At 44.7% G+C, this 21,909-nt stretch overlaps 1 protein-coding gene across 1 annotated transcript in view; it reads left to right on the top strand.

Moving 5' to 3' along the window:
* MAP6 (microtubule associated protein 6) overlaps nt 1-21,253 on the top strand; it is a gene marked incomplete at both ends in the record, with an annotated part of 88,190 nt that extends 66,937 nt beyond the window's left edge. The window contains one exon of the mRNA XM_079708142.1: nt 20,335-21,253. Coding sequence (XP_079564268.1) covers nt 20,335-21,253 — 919 coding nt within the window. The remainder of the gene's footprint in view (nt 1-20,334) is intronic.
* Between the last annotated feature and the right edge of the window lie 656 nt (nt 21,254-21,909).

A 21,909-nucleotide genomic window follows, 5' to 3' on the forward strand; every position in this document is an offset into this window, starting at 1 on the left:
AGAGTTGCCATCCTTACATATTTTCTTCCTTAGCATGTGAATACGGGTTAACAGTGGCGGTGCCCTTAGGCCTTTACCAGGTTCATGGATGGAAGTCGGTGGCAGCTATGCCAGTCTGTGTCTTTCACTAAACACAGACTGTCCTCCTCTGAAAATGGGGACACTAATACCCACCTCATATGAGAGGAGTGAGGATGAAATGACTTGATGGCTATAGGGAACCCATAGTGGACACTAAATAGAGCTCATTTCAGGCCCCTCTGCCTTCCCTGTACAGTACTTGAAAGGTCTGTGTTCTCTGTCTTTCTGATAAATTACTCTGACAATATATGACGCTGATTGAGGCAAACACTGATCAAGAAGAACACTTTTAAAGAATCCCAGCTACTGAATTACCTTGAGTCCACAAACCTAAGCAATAATATTCTAAGAATTTATAATTACCGATTGCTTACGAAGCCTTTCTTTCTGTGCAGTCCCACTGCGCCCTCCTGATGTAGTGGAGCAGGTGTTTGCACCAGGTGACAGACAGGAGAGGGGAGCTCAGAGAGGAGGGTGTCTGCCAGCTCCAGCTGGCCGCTCCACAGCCTGGGCTGCTTCTCCCCTTCACCCAAGGGAGGAGGCCTGCCTGAAGGGAGTCAGGCTTCAGATGAGTTGGACTCCTAAGCTATATCCTCAGCTCGAGGTGCCCTGTCTGCTTGGGCAAACTGCAGGCTAACCTAGGATCCCCTCTAAATCTTGGGAACCAGATACAAATGAGGGGAAGTAAGAGTTGGGTCAGGTTTTCACACACAACTGGCCCAAACATCCTGAATGAATTGACCAATTGTCTCAGCCAAATATATAGGTTTTCTCCTTTGGGTGCTAAATTAACTGACTGGGTTATTGAATACAGAATGATCCAGCTGTTTTCATTCATAAGAAATATACTTGGTACTAGAGATACCAAGATAAAACAGGTGCCTAAACCTGACACTGGAGATGTTGGATCAGAGACCGCCATCTTGTGCATTTTATTTCAAACAGTGGAACCGAGCTTAACTCTCTGTCCCTTGTCCTCGTATAAGTGGCCCTCAGTCGCTTGTTAATTTGGTACTGTATATATCTATTTCAACCTGGACATCTTACCTGGGGCCAAGGGAGCTTCAGATGCTGAGATACGCAAATTACTGCCACTGGTACTGGTTTAAGCTGCCAGAGGGGTCTTTAGAACATGCAGTTCTGATCATGTCACGCCCTGCTTTAAACCATCCGTGGGTTCCTCTCTCGGCCTGCAGAAGCTTATGTCTGCTCAACGCACCATGCTGCTTCTCACCTCCATGCTTTACCCACGCTCTCCCACCTGCTCAGATTGCCCTTCTCCTGCTTCTCCACCTGGCTAACTCATCCTTCAAGACTCCGCTCAGGGGACAGCTCCAGGAAGCCTTTCCCGCACCTCCCAGGCTGGGTAAGATGCTCCCTGTGTGTTCTTCATCGTGGAACTTAGCACACGTACTGTGTCATCTGCTCATATGTTTGTGTGTCGCCCCTCACTAGACTATGCTCCCCCAGGGCAAAGACCCTGTCCTTCTGCTCATCTTTGTAGCCCTAGCTTCCAGCCCATTGTCTTCCACAGATAATGTCTTCTAAAGTGTTTGCTGAATGAACAGTGAATGAATGGATGAATGATGATATTCACCATCTGCCTCCATAGGCACCACTGAGCCTCCGCAAGGCTTTATTCTGCCTAGTAACTGGCTCTGCTTATGAGACAGGGGTGGTTTCAAGAAAGGTCATGGCAACGGCTGAGCACAGAGGAGTCAACCGCTGCTTTTATAATGGCCAGCCTCTGGGCCAGCCTCCTCTGTAGGTCATGTGGCCACTTTTTCTAAACAGTCCTGACTTCATAAAATCATAGACTCGTGGTTAGAGGTTAATCTTAAGAGGTTGGCTGAGCCCAGCCCCTGCCCAGTGTAGAGCTGCTAACTCCATGATGGCAGAGGCATCCTCCAGGGGCATGTCTTAGCAACAAGGGCCGGGAATTAGAGCCAGCAGGCCTGGTTCTAAATCCAAGCTCTACTAGTTACTAGCTCTGTAACCTTGGCTGAGTTTCTTACTTTCTTTGAGCCTCAAAGAAATAACAAGAATACAAGTATCAACCACTACCCAGATCTATATGACTCCCAAATTCAGAAGGTAGGAGTTTGGTCAGCAAGGAATATAGTGTGACCCGAATCTGTTTGGTTCCAGAGTGTGGGTAGCAGGTAGTAAGAGGTCTGATCACAGAAAATCCTGTTTCTGATTCAGAGGACTATTATGAGGGCCCCGTGAGGGTGCATACGAAGGCCTCTGTGAACTGTAAGTGGAACGCCCTTGTCACAGTTCACTTTATGGGTAGTTTGCTGACCACCACTTCCCAGTTACTTACCACCCTTAGTCCCAACGGAGTGGTGGTGGCTGGAGCTACACGTGGCAAAGCCACTCTCTCTGCCACACAACGGCTTGAGACGATGCCCCTCCAGTACTGGCTCTTGCTGCCCCCTCGCCTTCCCAGCCCTTCCCCAGCCCCTCCTCCCTGAGCACCTTATCAATCAACCTCCTGGTGCAGATTCCATTTCTGCAATTACAGGGTCATTTTCATTGATCCCCTCTGGACACACCAAACCAATTTTTGATTAATGGCTCAAGATCCCATCCATTGCTTTAGATGGGGTGGGGGTAAGGACAAAGACTGATTTGCAAGTTCCCAGGTAGACAAGAACTGAGCCATTACTGTCTAGCGGCCTTAGTCCAGCACTTCACTTTTTTTTTTTTTAACATCTTTATTGGAGTATAATTGCTTTACAATGGTGTGTTAGTTTCTGCTTTATAACAAAGTGAATCAGCTATACCTATACATATATCCCCATATCTCCTCCTTCTTGCATCTCCCTCCCTCCCACGCTCCCTATCCCACCCCTCTAGGTGGTCACAAAGCACCGAGCTGATCTCCCTGTGCTATGCGGCTGCTTCCCACTAGCTACTGGTTTTACATTTGGTAGTGTATATAGGTCCATGCCACTCTCTCACTTTGTCACAGCTTACCATTACCCCTCCCCATGTCCTCAAGTCCATTCTCTAATAAGTCCGTGTCTTTATTCCCGTCCTGCCCCTAGGTTCTTCATAACCATTTTTTTAATATTCCGTATATATGTGTTAGCATATGGTATTTGTTTTTCTCTTTCTGACTTACTTCACTCTGTATGACAGACTCCAGGTCCATCCACCTCACTACAAATAACTCCATTTAGTTTCCTTTATGGCTGATTAATATTCCATTGTATATATGTGCCACATCTTCTTTATCCATTCATCTGTTGATGGACACTTAGGTTGCTTCCATGTCCTGGCTATTGTAAGTAGAGCTGCAATGAACATGGTGGTACATGACTCTTTTTGAATTATGGTTTTCTCAGGGTATATGCCCAGTAGTGGGATTGCTGGGTCGTATGATAGTTCTATTTTTAGTTTTTTAAGGAACCTCCATACTGTTCTCCATAGTGACTGTATCAATTTACATTCCCAACAACAGTGCAAGAGGGCTCCCTTTTCTCCACACCCTCTCCAGCATTTATTGTTTGTAGATTTTTGACGATGGCCATTCTGACTGGTGTGAGGTGATACCTCACTGTAGTTTTGATTTGCATTTCTCTAATGATTAGTGATATTGAGCATCCTTTCATGTGTTTGCTGGCAATCTGTATATCTTCTTTGGATAAATGTCTATTTAGGTCTTCTGCCCATGTTTGGATTGGGTTGTTTGTTTTTTTGATATTGAGCTGCATGAGCTGCTTGTAAATTTTGGAGATTAATCCTTTGTCAGTTGCTTCATTTGCAAATATTTTCTCCCATTCTGAGGGTTGTCTTTTCGTCTTGTTTATGGTTTCCTTTGCTGTGCAAAAGCTTTAAGTTTCATTAGGTCCCATTTGTTTATTTTTGTTTTCATTTCCATTTCTCTAAGCGGTGGGTCAAAAAGGATCTTGCTGTGATTTATGTCATAGAGTGTTATGCCTATGTTTTCCTCTTAGAGTTATATAGTGTCTGGCCTTACATTTAGGTCTTTGATCCATTTTGAGTTTATTTTCGTGTATAGTGTTAAGGAGTGTTCTAATTTCATTCTTTTACATGTAGCTGTCCAGTTTTCCCAACACCACTTATTGAAGAGGCTGTCTTTTCTCCATTGTATATTCTTGCCTCCTTTATCAAAAATAAGGTGACCATATGTGCGTGGGTTTATCTCTGGGCTTTCTATCCTGTTCCATTGATCATATTTCTGCTTTTGTGCCAGTACCATACTGTCTTGATTACTGTAGCTTTGTAGTATAGTCTGAAGTCAGGGAGCCTGATTCCTCATGCTCTGTTTTTCTTTCTCAAGATTGCTTGGGCTCTTTGGGGTCTTTTGTGTTTCCATACAAATTGTGAAATTTTTTGTTCTAGTTCTGTGAAAAATGCCAGTGGTAGTTTGATAGGGATTGCATTGAATCTGTTGATTGCTTTTGGTAGTATAGTCATTTTCACAATGTTGATTCTTCCAATCCAAGAACATGGTATATCTCTCCATCTGTTTGTATCATCTTTAATTTCTTTCATCAGTATCTTATAGTTTTCTGCATACAGGTCTTTTGTCTCTTTAAGTAGGTTTATTCCTAGGTATTTTATTCTTTTTGTTGCAGTGGTAAACTGGAGTGTTTCCTTAATTTCTCTTTCAGACTTTTCATCATTAGTGTATAGGAATGCAAGATATTTCTGTGCATTAATTTTGTATCCTGCTACTTTACCAAATTCATTGATTAGCTCTAGTAGTTTTCTGGTAGCATCTTTAAGAGTCTCTATGTATAGTATCATGTCATCTGCAAACAGTGACAGCTTTACTTCTTCTTTCCAATTTGGATTCCTTTTACTTCTTTTTCTTCTCTGATTGCTGTGGCTAAAGCTTCCAAAACTATGTTGAATAATAGTGGTGAGAGTGGACAACCTTGTCTTGTTTCTGATCTTAGAGGAAGTGATTTCAGTTTTTCACCATTGAGAAGGATGTTGGCTGTGGATTTGTCATATATGGCCTTTATTATGTTCAGGTAAGTTCCCTCTATGCTTATTTTCTGGAGAGTTTTTTTTTTTTATCATAAATGGGTGATGAATTTTCTCAAAAGCTTTTTCTGCATCTATTGAGATGATCATATGGTTTTTCTCCTTCAATTTGCTAATATGGTGTATCACCTTGATTGATTTGCGTATATTGAAGAATCCTTGCATTCCTGGGATAAACCCCACTTGATCGTGGTGTGTGTTCCTTTTAATGCAGAACTTCACATTTTTAAAAGCGTCATTAGCAGGATTATCAGATTCATGGCAGCTCATTGAGACAGTCAACTATGCCCCTGACTTTGCCTTCTTGGTGTTAAAACAACCAAGGGAGCTTTTAAAATATTTATTATACAAATGGGTGTTTATTTAGTTCTTAGGAGGTTATATCCAGAAAAGGTATTTACCAGCAAAAAGGAAAAAAGGAAAACACAGGGACTTCCCTGGTGGTCCAGTGGTTAAGACTCCGTGCTCCCACTGCAGGGGGCATGGGTTCGATCCCTGGTCAGGGAACTAAGATCCCGCATGCCATGCATGACGTGGCCAAAAAATAAATAAAGTAAAAAATTTTTAAAGAAAGAAAGAAAAAGCAACAACAACACAGGGCAGAAAACAAAACTATCTAGCTATGTACTGCAGCCATCTCCCTGTACTTCAGGAGAACACATCTTCCCACAGGGGACCTGGAGTGGTGGAGAAAAATCCGAATTAGGCATCTGCCCTAGATGTCTGGTGCCACTTTTGTAAAATGCAGAGGTGGCACAACCTAGGGGAAGGGAAGGAGGATTTATTTGACCTTTACACACTTGTTCGCATTAATCCTCACAGTAGGGCTAGAGAGTCTGTTGTAGTCATCATCCCCATTCACAGAAAAAGAAGTCAAGACTAGGTGATTAAATAACAAAGTCACACAACTTGTAAGTGGTGAGCCAGGATTTGGAGCCTGGTTTGGGTGACTGAAACCCATTCCTTGTCCAGTACTTGGGACCATCTCTAGGATTCCTACTGTAAAGAATTCCTGAAAGGACAGTCTCTTCATCCTCTCTCTTCCTTGCTCCAAAACCTTCAGTGACCCTAAGTATTCTCATCATCTTTGGAAAGTGAGTCAGATGAAGGTCACAGATGCTGAGTTTGATCAGCACAGTTACTACCTCCTGCCCACCCCCACCCAGAATTAAGCCTTATGGTGGCAGCCATTTTTCTAGCCATGGTCCTAGCTGCTCTTCCTGTGCTGATGAGCCACATCTGGGTGGACTCCCTTTGTAGTCCCGGGCTGGTAGACTGACTGGCAGCCATACAGGTAGGGTTTACAGGTGTGGGTGCAGATAGGCACTTTTAGACCAGGATGCCCCTGTTTTCTGAGACAGTCTTCTTTGCCAGGGTCTGCTGAACACCAGGAGGTAAACCAGGGAGGTCCTCATGTAGTAGATGTGGGAAGGGCTGAGGCAAAGGGTGACTGGTTGTTGGAGTCCCAGAGGGGCAACTCTCAGGAGAAACAGTTGGGAGCTCGAAGCTGGGGACCTGCAGATGTCAATGGCTCCAGCCTCCTGGACCAGGCAGAACCAGTCAGAGTCATGTCAAGCCAGACCCAGTTCGGACCTCTGCAGACAAATTTGGAATCTCTATGGTTGAAGTCACACCCCTGAGGGATACTGTTGTAGAAAGGAAAGAGCTTGACCGAAAGTCTGTCATCCTCAGTTAAGGTCTTGACATTGCCACCGACTCACTATGTGACCCTTCGGAGCCCCGCTTCCACCTCTGGAAAATGGGGGCACGAGTGACCCCTGTCTGCCTGGGTGACGGGCTGCTGTGAGAATACAATGTGCCACATTGAATGTAAAGTCCTCTTAGAAAACCATAAACAGTGGTTACAGTTTGGGAGGACAAAACAGGTGCTAAGGCAGTTAAGAATAGGAAAGCATTTGTGTGTCTTGTAAATGCAGTTGTTAGAATTTGATCTTGTGTGAGTTTTTGTTTTTAAGCTTCCCATTTGGGGTGGAGGCCTCCTGTACGTGCCAGCCCTATGCCAGGGCGCTCTGGCTCTCCACTCTCATCAGTAGCCTGGCACTGAGTAGGCATTTATTAAATGTTTGTAGAAAGATGGAGGGAGTAAAGAGGAGGGGAGGGCGAAGGGTGGGGAAGGAGAGAGGGAGGGAGGGAAATAGAGAGGAAAGAGAATGAAGCAGATATGGTCTCTGCCCTAAAGAGCCCCAGTCTGGAGAGGCAGCTACAGAATGGTTGGCAGCTCATCTGATGGAGGCTGCTGTGATGGGGCAAGGGGCTGGGGACAGAGGGGGGCTGCGGGGACACAGGAGAAGGAGTACTCGACCCCTGGAGGTGGAGGGTCAGGGTGATCTCCCTGAGAGAGTAACCCCGGCCCTGAACCTTTAGTTGCTGAGGGCGTTACTAGGCAGATGGGCAGCGGTACTGGGCAACAGCACTGACGTGCCTTAGAGAGAGCAGCCGAGGGCCGTATCAGTAGAGGTGCCAGGGCAGAGGCGGCGGGTGCTGCTTCTTGGAGACTGTAACTGCAACATCCCTTTCAGTTCTGGGTGCACACTTTCCAAGGGAGGGAAGCCAATGGAGATGTGCAGTGAGGAGAGCAGTTGGGACGGTGAGGGCTCTGAGCTGTTGGGGGACATGCGTTGCCCAGAGAATCCAGGAATATCTTCAGATATCATTCCTGGGTCAGGCAGCATGGCATTCTCTGGAAGGGTGGCCCCACAGCACAGACCCCGGATCAGGGCAGGGACACAGGGAGTGGAGCTGACAGAAATACAGGCTTCTGCTCAGGGTCCAGGCTACAGAGGGTGGGCTGCCTCACCCGGCTGTGTGGCCCTGACCCCCCCGCCGGGGCAGCGCGGGCAGAGGCTGGGGCCAGCCAGTGGGAGACAGCAGCACAAGTTCAGGAGACCTGATGACCCCCAGGTCTGTCCTTTTAGCCTGGGCGCCTTTGAAGTGGCTCTGCGGAGTTGTGCTTTCAGGGCCCAGAGACAAAGGACTTCTCGAGCAAAGTGACGTCTTTGCACTGAAAGGACTTTCAGGCCTCTCCGGTTGGAGAAACTCAGGCAGGTGAGGGCTTGGGGCCAGGGCTGATGGTGCTGGTGCACTGGTAGCTTTACAGTGTTCGTGATGTGCACCCCACACGGGGCGCTCCGCAAGTCAGAGCCCCGGGCTCATTCCCGCCTGTTCCCCCAGCAGAGGGCCTAACCCAGAGCGCAGGCTCAGCAGACTTTGTCCAATGAATGGATAAAAGAGAAAAAACATCAAATAGAATAAAGAGAAAAAGCTATATGCCAGCCACCCATTACTCCCACAAATAGCTGCCAGGTACACTATGAGCCAGACACTAGGTACTGACGATGCAGAGATGAACAAAACACAGCCCACGAGCTAGGGAGTGAGCTAGGTAATTACCAAACACCATGATAATTGCTAAAATAGAGGCCACAGAGTCCCGTGGCGGGGAGGGGTGGGGCGAGAGTTCTTGTTTTGAGAAGGCCTTGTCTCCTGCAATTCTTCATAAGAATAACAAGCCTTTCAAAGACGGTTTCCTTGACACCCCCCGCCTCGGGTAACTGCATCTCTTATAATGTATTGGGAGCTCTGACTGTGTCTAGGAAACGTGGGCGCCTGTCCAGGGCCCTTGGAGGCAGACAGGAGGAGACAAAGGCGTGAAATCGCCCGGCCCACTGTCCCCACTCCTCCTGCAGGGCCCCTCTCAGCCCCTCCTGCCCACCTTTGTTTCTAGTGAGTTTGCTCCATCCCTTCTACCCACCCACTGAGATTTTGAGAGGCCTCTATTTAGTCCTGGACCTGCTATTTCTAGCTGTGTGGCTTTGGGAGAGCTGCTTGCCCACTCTGGACCTAGTTGCTTTTGGAGAGCTGCTTGCCCACTCTGGACCTAGTTTCCCATCTGTAGAGTGAGACATTGGACCAGATCACCAAGTCCCTTTCTGGGACTAACATTTAGTTAATACTAAATATCACCTGTATTCCAGGGGTCATGCCATGAGTGTTTCCATAAATGAATCCTCCCTGGAAGGTGGGCACTGTAATCCGCATTTTATGGATTAAGGAAACTGAAATGTTGCAGCCTGGATGCCCATGATGACACACATGGCTAGGATGGAGTTGAGTCAGCCTTCGAACCCAGCTCTTCTGGCCTCGAGCCCAGTCAGTGCACTTTCTTCTCCAGCAGCCTGCTCTATACCATCCAAGAAATGACCTAGGTTAAAATACCCAGCACCAAGCCTGGCACATGGTTATTGCTCAGGAAATATGAGTTTCTTGCTTTCTCAGGGCTTTTCTAAGCTGTGGAAGCAGGGGGTTCAAGGACAGGGTCTATAGGTCCCTGATGTCTGAACAGGGCCCTACACCAGGAGCACTGCCCCAGCTCTGGGCAGCTGTGATGGTGCATCAGGAGAGTCTGAGAAGAAAAAAAAGCCAGGTGGATTATGGGATTAGAATTGTGTGCAATGGCAAGGATCAGCCTTTCTCCAGATAGTCTCCAGATAGGCAGTGCTTGGTAATCCTGCTTACAGGCTCTAATAAAGCTTGGATCCAAGGTCAGCGTGTGTGTACCCAGGAGGCATTGCCTGTCACCATGGAAACAGGAAGAAGGGCAGAAAATTAAGTTCCTAAGACTTTGGTTGTCTCATGTAAACTTGGAACGCTACATTTTGCAAATAGGGCAGAGCCTGGCACAGAAAAGTCTCTCATTTATTCATTCATTGGACAAGTATTTAGTCAGGGCTTTCCCTGGGTCAGGTACAGTTTTAGGTACAATGATTTACAAAATTGACATGGTCCTGCCCTTTGAAGCTTCAGTCTAGTAGGAGAAACATTAATGGAAAAGAATGCAAGTAATTAGCTGTGATAAGGGATATGAAAGAAAGTGTCAGGGACTAGGAGAGCCTGTAGCAGGGGCCTGGTCACATCTGCTTCCCTGGGAAGGTGAGCTGAGAGACTGAGGATGAGTAGTTTGAACAGAAGAGGGAGCAAGAGAAGGTCCCAGGAGGAGACAACAGCATGTGCAAAAGCTGTAAATGGAATGGAGCAGGGCATGGGAGGCTGGGGCATAGAGAGCTGGAGACGGTGGGAGCAGGCTGGTCAGCGAGGTGAGGCCATGGAACAGGGTAAAACCTCTTTATTCTCAGCGCAAGGAGAAACCTTGAAGAGTCCTCAGCAGGGGAAGGGTTTGCTTTTTTGAAAGGTCATCCTGATTTCTGTGTGAAGAATGGATTGGAAGAGGGGCCAGGGATACCAGTTAGGGGACTGTGACAGTGGTCCACAGAGATGATGGCACAGCTGGTAGGGGAAGGGAGGGAGGGAAAGAAATGTGAATATTCAGGAAATAAATGTTAGGAGCCGGAACAGATGGTTCCTGATGGATTGGGTGAAGGTTTTGAGGGAGTCGAAAGTATCTAGGATGACGCTGAGTTTCTGGCTGGGGCCATGGGATAGATGATGTAGCAGGTTTCAGCAACAATAATTTGTCAATCTTTCTGTTTGACCTTCTTTGTTCCAGGTACTGTGCTGAGCATTGGGGCTGCAGGCCAGGTGGATGGCCCCTGCCTTCAGGGAATTCACAGTCGAATGGGGGGAAAACTGACATGCGATTAGGGTATCTATGAATGTGGGGAGAGACTGTAAAATGGTGCTGCAAGGGAGATACAGACAAAACTAATTTGGAGAGGTGCATCCAGGAAGACCTTGTAAGAAGGAGGGATCCAAGCCAAGCCATCAGGGACAGACAGGAAAAGTGGGTTAAAGAGGGCAATCCAGGCAGCAGAAACAAAAAGAAACAAAACAGCAGCATGGGGTGGCCAGAGGACAGTGCAGGAGGGTGAGGCTGCAGAGCTGTCCACTACCTTCCCTGCCTTCTTCCGGGGCTTCCAGGAGGCTCCAGTGAGCTAAAGTAATGAGCGTGTGATCATCTGATAAACTCTTACACAGTTATTATGGTTATGGACTTATTCACGTAAGGCACAAAAGCACTCTATAGATGTCACAAATTATCATTTCAGATCGCTGCCCAACAGGATCATCTAATCCTCTGTCATAATTGTCCCTGACATTTGTATTGCTATCCTCATTTTACAGATGAGGAAACTGAGGTCTATTGTGGTTGAGTAATTGCCCAAGGTCTGGCAGGCAATTAGCAGCACAGAAACCAAGAGAAAGCCAGCAGGCCGTTCTAGTTTCTAAGAGGGTACACAGGCTGGGAGGTGAAAGGAGCCTGTCTCGTATGCTGTCTTGAGAAGATCTGCAGCTGGCTCAAGGCACCAGACTCAGACTCAGTTGTGCAGGTTGGGCTGGGCCCCTGGGCAGCTGGCCTGTGGGCTGAGTGGAGCTGAACCCAGCCCATCTCCACTCACCTAACACGCATCAGCTTCCACCCTGGGGGAGTGGCTCTGTCTCATTCACACAGATGGCACTGTGAGTGGTGGGACATTTTACAGATGGGGAGCCTGGCAGGCCACCATGGAATGAAGTGATGGCCACTCAGTGTCAATGAGAGTTTTATGTTGCCCTTGAGGGTGGTTTTGTTCACAGGAAAACCAACCAAGGCTGCATTCGTTTTAAAAACAGAACCTTAATTTATAAAAGTAACAAACTGAAAAATCTAGTAAAATTTAACGAACTCTTTTAAGGAGGATTTTATAACTTAATTCCATTCCCCTAAATATTTTTAATTAAATTGTAAGTAATTTAAAGTAAACTAAGATTAAAAATATGTTTACTATTGGGTTGTAATAAAAGTTCCATCATTGTTTACAAAATTTATAAAATTTTCTTATATCTTTCTTTTTTTTCAACATCTTTATTGGAGTATAATTGTTTTACAATGGTGTGTTAGTTTCTGCTTTATAACAAAGTGAATCAGCTATACATATACATACATCCCCATATCTCCTCCCTCTTGCGTCTCCCTCCCACCACCCCTATCCCACCCTTCTAAGTGGTCACAAAGCACCCAGCTGAGCTCCCTGTGCTATGCGGCTGCTTCCCACTAGCTATCTATTGCACACTTGGTGGTGTATATATGTCCATGCCACTTTCTCACTTCATGCCAGCTTACCCTTCCCCCTCCCCATGTCCTCAAGTCCATTCTCTACATCTGTGTCTTTATTCTGTCCTGTCCCTAGTTTCTTCAGAACCATTTTTTTAAGATTCCATATATATGTGTTAGCATACGGTATTTGTTTTTCTCTTTCTGACTTACTTCACTCTGTATGACAGACTCTAGGTCCATCCACCTCACTACGAATAACAAAATTTCGTTTCTTTTTATGGCTGAGTAATATTCCATTGTATATATGTTCCACATCTTCTTTACCCATTCATCTGTTGATGGACACTTAGGTTGCTTCCATGTCCTGGCTATTGTAAATAGAGCTGCAATGAACATTGTGGTACATGACTCTTTTTGAATTATGGTTTTCTCAGGGTATATGCCCAGTAGTGGGATTGCTGGGTCGTATGATAGTTTTATTTTTAGTTTTTTAAGGAACCTCCGTACTGTTCTCCATAGTGGCTGTATCAATTTACATTCCCAACAACAGTGCAAGAGGGTTCCCTTTTCTCCACACCCTCTCCAGCATTTATTGTTTGTAAATTTTTTGATGATGGCCATTCTGACTGGTGTGAGGTGATACCTCCTTGTAGTTTTGATGTGCAGTTCTCTAATGATTAGTGATGTTGAGCATCCTTTCATGTGTTTGCTGGCAATCTGTATATCTTCTTTGGAGAAATGTCTATTTAGGTCTTCTGCCCATTTTTGGATTGGGTTGTTTGTTTTTTTGATATTGAGCTGCATGAGCTGCTTGTAAATTTTGGAGATTAATCCTTTGTCAGTTGCTTTATTTGCAAATATTTTCTCCCGTTCTGAGGGTAGTCTTTTCGTCTTGTTTATGGTTTCCTTTGCTGTGCAAAAGGTTTTAGGTTTCATTAGGTCCCATTTGTTTATTTTTGTTTTTATTTCCATATCTCTAAGAGGTGTGTCGAAAAGGATGTTGCTGTCATTTATGTCATAGAGTGTTAATGCCTATGTTTTCCTCTTAGAGTTATATAGTGTCTGGCCTTACATTTAGGTCTTTGATCCATTTTGAGTTTATTTTCGTGTATAGTGTTAGGGAGTGTTCTAATTTCATTCTTTTACATGTAGCTGTCCAGTTTTCCCAACACCACTTATTGAAGAGGCTGTCTTTTCTCCATTGTATATTCTTGCCTCCTTTATCAAAAATAAGGTGACCATATGTGCGTGGGTTTATCTCTGGGATTTCTATCCTGTTCCATTGATCTATCTTTCTGTTTTTGTGCCTGTACCATACTGCCTTGATTACTGTAGCTTTGTAGTATAGTCTGAAGTCAGGGAGCCTGATTCCTCCAGCTCTGTTTTTCTTTCTCAAGATTGCTTTGGCAATTCGGGGTCTTTTGTGTTTCCATACAAATTGTGAAATTTTTTGTTCTAGTTCTGTGAAAAATGCCAGTGGTAGTTTGATAGGGATTGCATTGAATCTGTAGATTACTTTCAGTAGTATAGTCATTTTCACAATGTTGATTCTTCCAATCAAAGAACTTGGTATATCTCTCCATCTGTTTGTATCATCTTTAATTTCTTTCAGCAGTGTCTTATAGTTTTCTGCATACAGGTCTTTTGTCTCCTTAAGTAGGTTTATTCCTAGGTATTTTATTCTTTTTGTTGCAGTGGTAAACTGGAGTGTTTCCTTAATTTCTCTTTCAGATTTTTCATCATTAGTGTATAGGAATGCAAGATATTTCTGTGCATTAATTTTGTATCCTGCTACTTTACCAAGTTCATTGATTAGCTCTAGTAGTTTTCTGGTAGCATCTTTAGGATTCTCTATGCATAGTATCATGTCATCTGCAAACAGTGACAGCTTTACTTCTTTTCTGATTTGGATTCTTTTTATTTCTTTTTCTTCTCTAATTGCTGTGGCTAAAGTTTCCAAAACTATGTTGAATAATAGTGGTGAGAGTGGACAACCTTGTCTTGTTCCTGATCTTAGTAGAAATGGTTTCAGTTTTTCACCATTGAGGACGATGTTGGCTGTGGGTTTGTCATATATGGCCTTTATTATGTTCAGGTAAGTTCCCTCTATGCTTATTTTCTGGAGAGTTTTTTTTTTTTATCATAAATGGGTGATGAATTTTCTCAAAAGCTTTTTCTGCATCTATTGAGATGATCATATGGTTTTTCTCCTTCAATTTGTTAATATGGTGTATCACATTGATTGATTTGTGTATATTGAAGAATCCTTGCATTCCTGGGATAAACCCCACTTGATCATGGTGTATGCTCCTTTTAATGTGCTGTTGGATTCTGTTTGCTCATACTTTGTTGAGGATTTTTGCATCTATGGTCATCAGTGATATTGGCCTGCAGTTTTCTTTCTTTGTGACATCTTTGTCTGGTTTTGGTATCATGGTGATGGTGACCTCGTAGAAAGAGTTTGGGAGTATTCCTCCCTCTGCTATATTTTGGAAGAGTTTGAGAAGGATAGGTGTTAGCTCTTCTCTAAATGTTTGATAGAATTTGCCTGTGAAGCCATGTGGTCCTGGCCTTTTGTTTGTTTGAAGATTTTTAATTACAGTCTCAATTTCTACACTTGTGATTGGTCTGTTTATATTTTCTATTTCTTCCTGGTTCAGTCTCAGAAAGTTGTGCTTTTCTAAGAGTTTGTCCATTTCTTCCAGGTTGTCCATTTTATTGGCATATAGTTGCTTGTAGTAATCTCTCATGATCCTTTGTATTTCTGCAGTGTCAGTTGTTACTTCTTCTTTTTCGTTTCTAATTCTATTGATTTGAATCTTCTCCCTTTTTTTCTTGATGAGTCTGGCTAATGGTGTAGCAATATTTTTTATCTTCTCAAAGAACCAGCTTTTAGTTTTATTGATCTTTGCTATTGTTTCCTTAATTTCTTTTTCATTCATTTCTGATCTGATCTTTATGATTTCTTTCCTTCTGCTAACTTCGGAGGTTTTTTGTTCTTTCTCTAATTGCTTTAGGTGTAAGGTTAGGTTGTTTATTTGAGATGTTTCTTATTTCTTGAGGTAGGATTGTATTCCTATGAACTTCCCTCTTAGAACTGCTTTTGCTGCATCCCATAGGTTTGGGTCGTCGTGTTTTCATTGCCATTTGTTTCTAGGTATTTTTTGATTTCCTCTTTGATTTCTTCAGTGATCTCTTGGTTATTTCGTAGCATACTGTGTAGCCTCCATGTGTTTGTATTTTTTACAGTTTTTTCCTGTAATTGATATCTAGTCTCATGGCGTTGTGGTCGGAAAAGATACTTTCAATTTTCTTAAATTTACCAAGGCTTGATATGTGACCCAAGATATGATCTATCCTGGAGAATGTTCCATGAGCATTTAAGAAAGTGTATTCTGCTGTTTTTGGATGGAATGTCCTATAAATATCAATTAAGTCCATCTTGTTTAATGTGTCATTTAAAGCTTGTGTTTCCTTATTTATTTTCATTTTAGATGATCTATCCATTGGTGAAAGTGGAGTGTTAAAGTCCCCTACTATGATTGTGTTACTGTCGATTTCCCCTTTTACAGCTGTTAGCGTGTTTCCTTATGTATTGATGTGCTCCTATGTCAGGTGCATAAATATTTACAACTGTTATATCTTCTTCTTCTTGGATTGATCCCTTGAATACTCTGTAGTGTCCTTCTTTGTCTCTTGTAATAGTTTTTATTTTAAAGTCTATTTTGTCTGATATGAGACTTACTACTCCAGCTTTCTTTTGATTTCCATTTACATGGAATATCTTTTTCCCCCCACTTTCAGTCTGTATGTGTCCCTAAGTCTGAAGTGCTCTTTTAGACAGCATATATATGGGTCTTGTTTTTGTATCCATTCAGCCAGTCTATGTCTTTTGATGGGAGCATTTAATCCATTTACATTTAAGGTAATTATTGATATGTATGTTCCTATTACCATTTTCTTAATTGTTTTGAGTTTGTTATTGTAGATCTTTTCCTTCTCGTGTTTCCTGTCTAGAGAAGTTCCTTTAGCATTTGTTGTAAAGCTGGTTTGGTGGTGCTGAATTCTCTTAGCTTTTGCTTGTCTGTAAAGTTTTTAATTTCTCTGTTTAATGTGAATGAGATCCTCGCTGGGTAGAGTAATCTTGGTTGTAGGCTCTTCCCTTTCATCACTTTAAATATGTCATGCCAGTCCCTTCTGGCTTGCAGAGTTTCTGCTGAAAGATCAGCTGTTAACCTTATGGGGATTCCCTTGCATGTTATTTGTTGTTTTTCCTTTGCTGCTTTTAATATTTTTTCTTTGTATTTAATGGTTTATAGTTTGATTAATATGTGTCTTGGTGTGTTTCTCCTTGGATTTATCCTGTATAGGACTCTCTGCACTTCCTGGACTTGATTAACTATTTTCTTTCCCATATTAGGGAAGTTTTCAACTATAATCTCTTCAAATATTTTCTCAGTCCTTTTCTTTTTCTCTTATTCTTCTCTGGGACCCCTATAATTTGAATGTCAGTGAGTTTAATGTTGTCCCAGAAATCTCTAAGACTGTCCTCAATTCTTTTCATTCTTTTTTCGTTATTCTGCTCTGCAGTAGTTATTTCCACTATTTTATCTTCCAGGTCACTTATCCATTCTTCTTCCTCAGTTATTGTGCTATTGATTCCTTCTAGAGAATTTTTAATTTCATTTATTGTTTTGTTCATCATTGTTTGTTTGCTCTTTAGTTCTTCTAGGTCCTTGTTAAATGTTTCTTATATTTTCTCCATTCTATTTCCAGGATTTTGGATCATCTTTACTCTCATTACTCTGAATTCTTTTTCAGGTAGACTGCCTATTTCCTCTTCATTTGTTTGGTCTGGTGGGTTTTTACCTTGCTCCTTCATCTGCTCTGTGTTTCTCTGACTTCTCATTTTGCTTAACTTACTGTGTTTGGGGTCTCCTTTTCGCAGTCTGAAGGTTTGTGTTCCCACTGTTTTTGGTGTCTGCCCTCAGCGGCTAAGGTTGGTTCAGTGGGTTGTGTAGGTTTCCTGGTGGAGGGTCTGGTGCCTGTGTTCTGGTGGATGAGGCTGGATCTTTCTGGTGAGCAGGACCATGTCCGGTGGTGCATTTTGGGTTGTCTGTGACCTTATTCTGATTTTAGGCAACCTCTCTGCTAATGGGTGGGGTTGTGTTCCTGTCTTGCTAGTTGTTTGGCATGGGGTGTCCAGCACTGTAGCTTGCTGGTCATTGAGTGGAGCTGGGTCTCAGCATTGAGATGGAAATCTCTGGGGAAGCTTTTGTCATTTGATGTTACATGGAGCTGGGAGGACTCTGGTGGACCAATGACCTGAACTTGGCTCCCCCACCTCAGAGGCATAGGCCTGACACCCTGCCAGAGCACCAAGACCCTGTCAGCCACACGACCTTGCCTAAAATTTCCAGTGTATCAACTGGGGTGAGTTCAACGCCTGGGGGTTAGAGCAGCTGGGAGCTGGCTGGGTACCTCTTGCTCTCTCTACATGGCCTTTCCAAGTGGCTTTTCCAAAAGTCCAGACTTGGCTTCTTTACAGTATGAGAGCTTCAGGACAGTTAACTTATATATTTCAACTTAAAATCAAGTCTAAATTAATTATTAAATTACACCTTTTATATTGGAATTACAAAGCTAATCTGTTAGGTATAATATGCCAAATTGTTTTAAACATTACAAATACTTTCAAGCTAAATCTACACAGATTTTTCCTAAATTTAATACCCAAAAAAGGTAATATATAGATTTGATTTAATTTATCATTTCTAATCTTTTTTTCTAAAACTTTGCATGATTAAAGACACTTACTTACTAAGGAAACAAGTTTACTAACCAGAGCAACATAGGGGTGTATATCTGAGCAAATTTAAGGTTAGTTCACAGCTGGCTGAGAATGCTCATTAAGCAGAAAAATGAGGCAGGGCGTGGGAGCCAGTGCCACAAACATCGGGAAAATATACTTTGCACCCCATGCTGTGGGCCTGGCCCTTTTTTAAATCTCCATGCCAGCAGGGGATACTGAGTCCATGTCCTGCCAATGGGACACTGAATCCATGTCCTGCCAATGGGATAGGTTTTGCAACCCAAGCTCCTGAAATCAAGTTAAGCCCTGGTCACCTCTTTTGTCTCCTGTCTCAGCTTCATCACCCCTTTCAGGGGGACTCTACCCAAGTTGTTCACTCCCAGATAGGATTCATCTAATCAGTGTCCTGCTGGATTCTATTCTGAATTAGGTTTTTATTTTTCCTTTCCGGCCAACCACCAGGTATTAGAGGTATTTTAATGCCATCCTTGGATTCTGCATGTTTTTCGTGGCCTTGCCTGGCTCCCTCCACAGACACTAAGGTCCTACTGATGGCAGCCAGCTGAGTTCATGTGGCCAGGGCAGCTGTGCTCTGTGTTGTGCTGAACCAGCGAGCCACCCCAGCCCCTCTCTGTCCACTGTGATGCTCAGAGATGTCAAGAGGGACTGGACGGACAGGCTGCCTGTGGCACTGTGTACTCTGCTGAGAGATGTCAGTTCCTAGGCGCTCAAGGTGCTAAATATAGTAAAAAGCTTCTGGATCAGGATGACATGTCAGAATAAAAATAGTCCAGATGTGTGTAAGTAAATAGAAAAATAATTATAATATTACATAGTAATATGGTACAAGGTGTTCTATGTACATAATTTCTAACCATCATAAATTTCTGAGTAAATATCATTTTACCCAATGAAATAGATGACACACTTGGGACCCAGAGAGACGAAACCATAATGAGCTAAGAAAGTGTTACCAAGTAGAAGTCTTACTGGACCAGCTTTAAACTATAAGAACTGTTAAAACACTGACTGAAGTGATTTTAAGCATAAAGACTTGACTGCAATGTGTAAAAGAGTAGTAATAGCAACCAAGATTGAGCACCTACTATGTGGCAGGTGCTATAAGGGAAGGAGCACAGGCCCCAGGAGTGGAAAGACCCAGACTTTACAGTCCATGCAGGTGCCCTCACTTCCCATATCACTTGCCCACTCGACCTCAGTTTCTTCATCTGTATATCATACAAGTAAGGGTAATAAATCCTCCCTTCGAGCTTCACAGGATTGCTGGGTTGCTGAAATGAGCTTTGGAAAGAAGTGATTTGGAAAGTAGAATGTGCTGTAAGTGTGCATAGGCTTGTGACACTGGCTGAGCCCAGCCTGCAGGGCAGGAGGGTGCGCTCTCATCTTGACTGGGGTGGTCTGAGTGTGGCAACGTTTGCCCTTGGTGTCAGTGATGTCACCTGCTCTCCATGATGTGGGTGGGCACCGGGGGTCCACGGTGAGGCAGGTGGAGCAGCCTGTGAGGGTTCTGATGAGAGGCCTGGACTCTTGGTTGCTGGGAAATCAGCCCCAGAGCCTTGGAATAAGTGAGGGCAAGGGCCCAGGGAGAGTAGAGGGAGCCAGAGTGGGGACGGAGCGAGGGGAGCGGGGCCTCTTCACTGCCTGAACGGGGGGTCCCAGCCAGTCACCTACCGAATGCGATACAGGCGACAATGGGGAGCACTGTTTATAGAGCATTTAAAAGCAATAATAAAACCAATTAAAAGCTGGTCTGCTTTTTATTGTCACCCCGGCCGGCTGGCTGTTGTAAACAATGTTAGTGATAAAATACCTTTTTACGTTTTCCCTTTTAAGGGAGGTGGGGAAGAGGAACATTCCCGCTTTCTTTCATGCATGCCTTGGACCCTTTGCCCCTCCCCACTCAGCACTTAACTAGGGGGTTGGGGAGGGAAGGGGTCTGGGAAGGCCCTGAGAACAGGAGCACCCTAGCCTGTAGGGTCCTCTGAGAGGATAGCTAAGATGGGCCCCCAGGATGGGCCCAGATATTCTGGAGGAAGGAAGCGTGGCCTGTGGAGTGTGGGGTGGACAGGCTGCTAGGGTGCTCACTGGAGGACTCTGAGTTCCTCTACGGTACTGCCGCTGTCACCCGGGGGCTGCCCTCCATGCCACGCGCAGGTTATAATCAATTGGCAAGCACATTGAATGACCAATTCCCAAGCTTGTTCCTCACCCCGCCCCACATTCTGTACTAAGGACGTGGAGGTCAGGTTCTCCTCCTGACTCTCCAGCAAGAGCTGCCCTGCCCAGGCTCCACTAGGCCAAGACTTATCAGGCAATCTGTGCTCTGCCCTGTCCCTGGCCTGAGCGATGGCCCTCACAGTGACCACCTCTCTCTCCTCTGCAGGAACCAGGTCGAACCCACCAGTGATTCACGTAAGCGTCAAGGTCCTGTAACCACAGAGCCAGACAAAGATCAAGGTCCCGTGGGCCCTGGGCTTCTGAAAGATCAAGGTCCTGTGATCCAAAAGCCTTCAAAGGGTCAAGACCCCACAGTCCCAGAGCCTCTGAAGGATCAAGCTCCTGTGGTCCCAGGGTCTCTGAAGGATCTAGGTCCCATAGTCCCTGCATCAGTTAAGGATCAAGATCACGTGGTCCCTGAGCCTTTAAAGAGTGGAGGTTCTGTGATCTCAGCACCAGTCAAGGATCAAGATTCCTTGGCCCCAGTGCCTCTAGAGAATCAAAGTCCTATGGTTCCAGCAAGAGTTAAAGATCAAGGTTCCGTGGTACCAGAGCTTCTGAAGGATCAAGGCCCCGTGACCCCAGCACCTGTCAAGGATCAAGGTCCTATGGTCCCAGAGCAACTGCAGGATCAAAGTGCCATGGTCATAGCACCTGTGAAGAATGAAGGTTCTGTGCTCTCTGAGTCTGTAAAGAATCAAGGTTTAGTGGTCCCAGAGCCAGTCAAAGATCAAGGTGGAGGGGCCCCAGAGCTTCTAAAGGATCACGATTCTGTAATTGCAGCACCTGTAAAGAATCAAGGTCCAGAACTAGTCAAGGATCAAGGCCCCGTGATCCCAGAGCCTCCTAAGAATCAAGGTCCTGTGGTCCCTGAGCCTGTGAAGAATCAAGTTCCTATACCCCCAGTGCCTCTGAAAGATCAAGGTCCTCTGGTGCTACCACCAGCAAAGGACCAAGGTCCTGTGGTCCCTGAGCCTCTGAAGATTCAAGGTCTCAGGAGCCCTCAGCTGCCCACTGTATCACCTCCACCCCCAGTCATGATCCCAACTGTCCCCTATGCAGAATATGTTGACAGTTCTCCTTGACACTCACCCCTCGACATGCCAAAGAAGGAGCTGGCAATGAAAGTGCTCCCTCTCAGGGGCAGCAAAGACACTTATTTAATCTGCATGAAACACGTATTGTATAGTCTTGCTGGAATCTAATAAAACTTGTCCCTCTGGCTCAGCAGTGTCTCTCTCCCTGTCTGGCTTCATTTGAGAGAGAGAGAGAGAGTGTGTGTGTGTGTGTGTGTGGGTGCGCGCGCCATGCACATTTGAGGGTGGGCATGCAGGGCTCTGCATTCATCCATCCGGGCCATCTGAGAAATTCCCAGCTCCTGTGAGCTGTCAGCATGAGATGGGAGTGGGTGGGAGTTGCTTGGAGACTGAGGACAGGACCCCATCGTGAGGGTGTGGGCGGGACACACGTGTTTCCCTTTTACTCTCACACTATGACCGCACTTCAGTTCTGACACCAGAGGTGGTGGTGGGGGGTGGGTGGAGGAGGTCCCTCACATCAAACAATTATCTAACACCAACTGGGGGGCCCTACATTGAAATCAATTCTGACGTTATCTACCTAGAGACAGCGTCAGCTCCCACAGGTGAAGGGCTCAGTCCCACAGGACTGTCCCCCTGACCCCTCCAACTTCAGATGCCAATTACAACTCCCAGGCTATCGCTTGTACTTCTGACTGACT

Source organism: Hyperoodon ampullatus (genome assembly GCF_949752795.1).
Source record: "Hyperoodon ampullatus genome assembly, chromosome: 7".
In the NCBI taxonomy this organism is placed as follows: Eukaryota; Metazoa; Chordata; class Mammalia; order Artiodactyla; family Ziphiidae; genus Hyperoodon; species Hyperoodon ampullatus.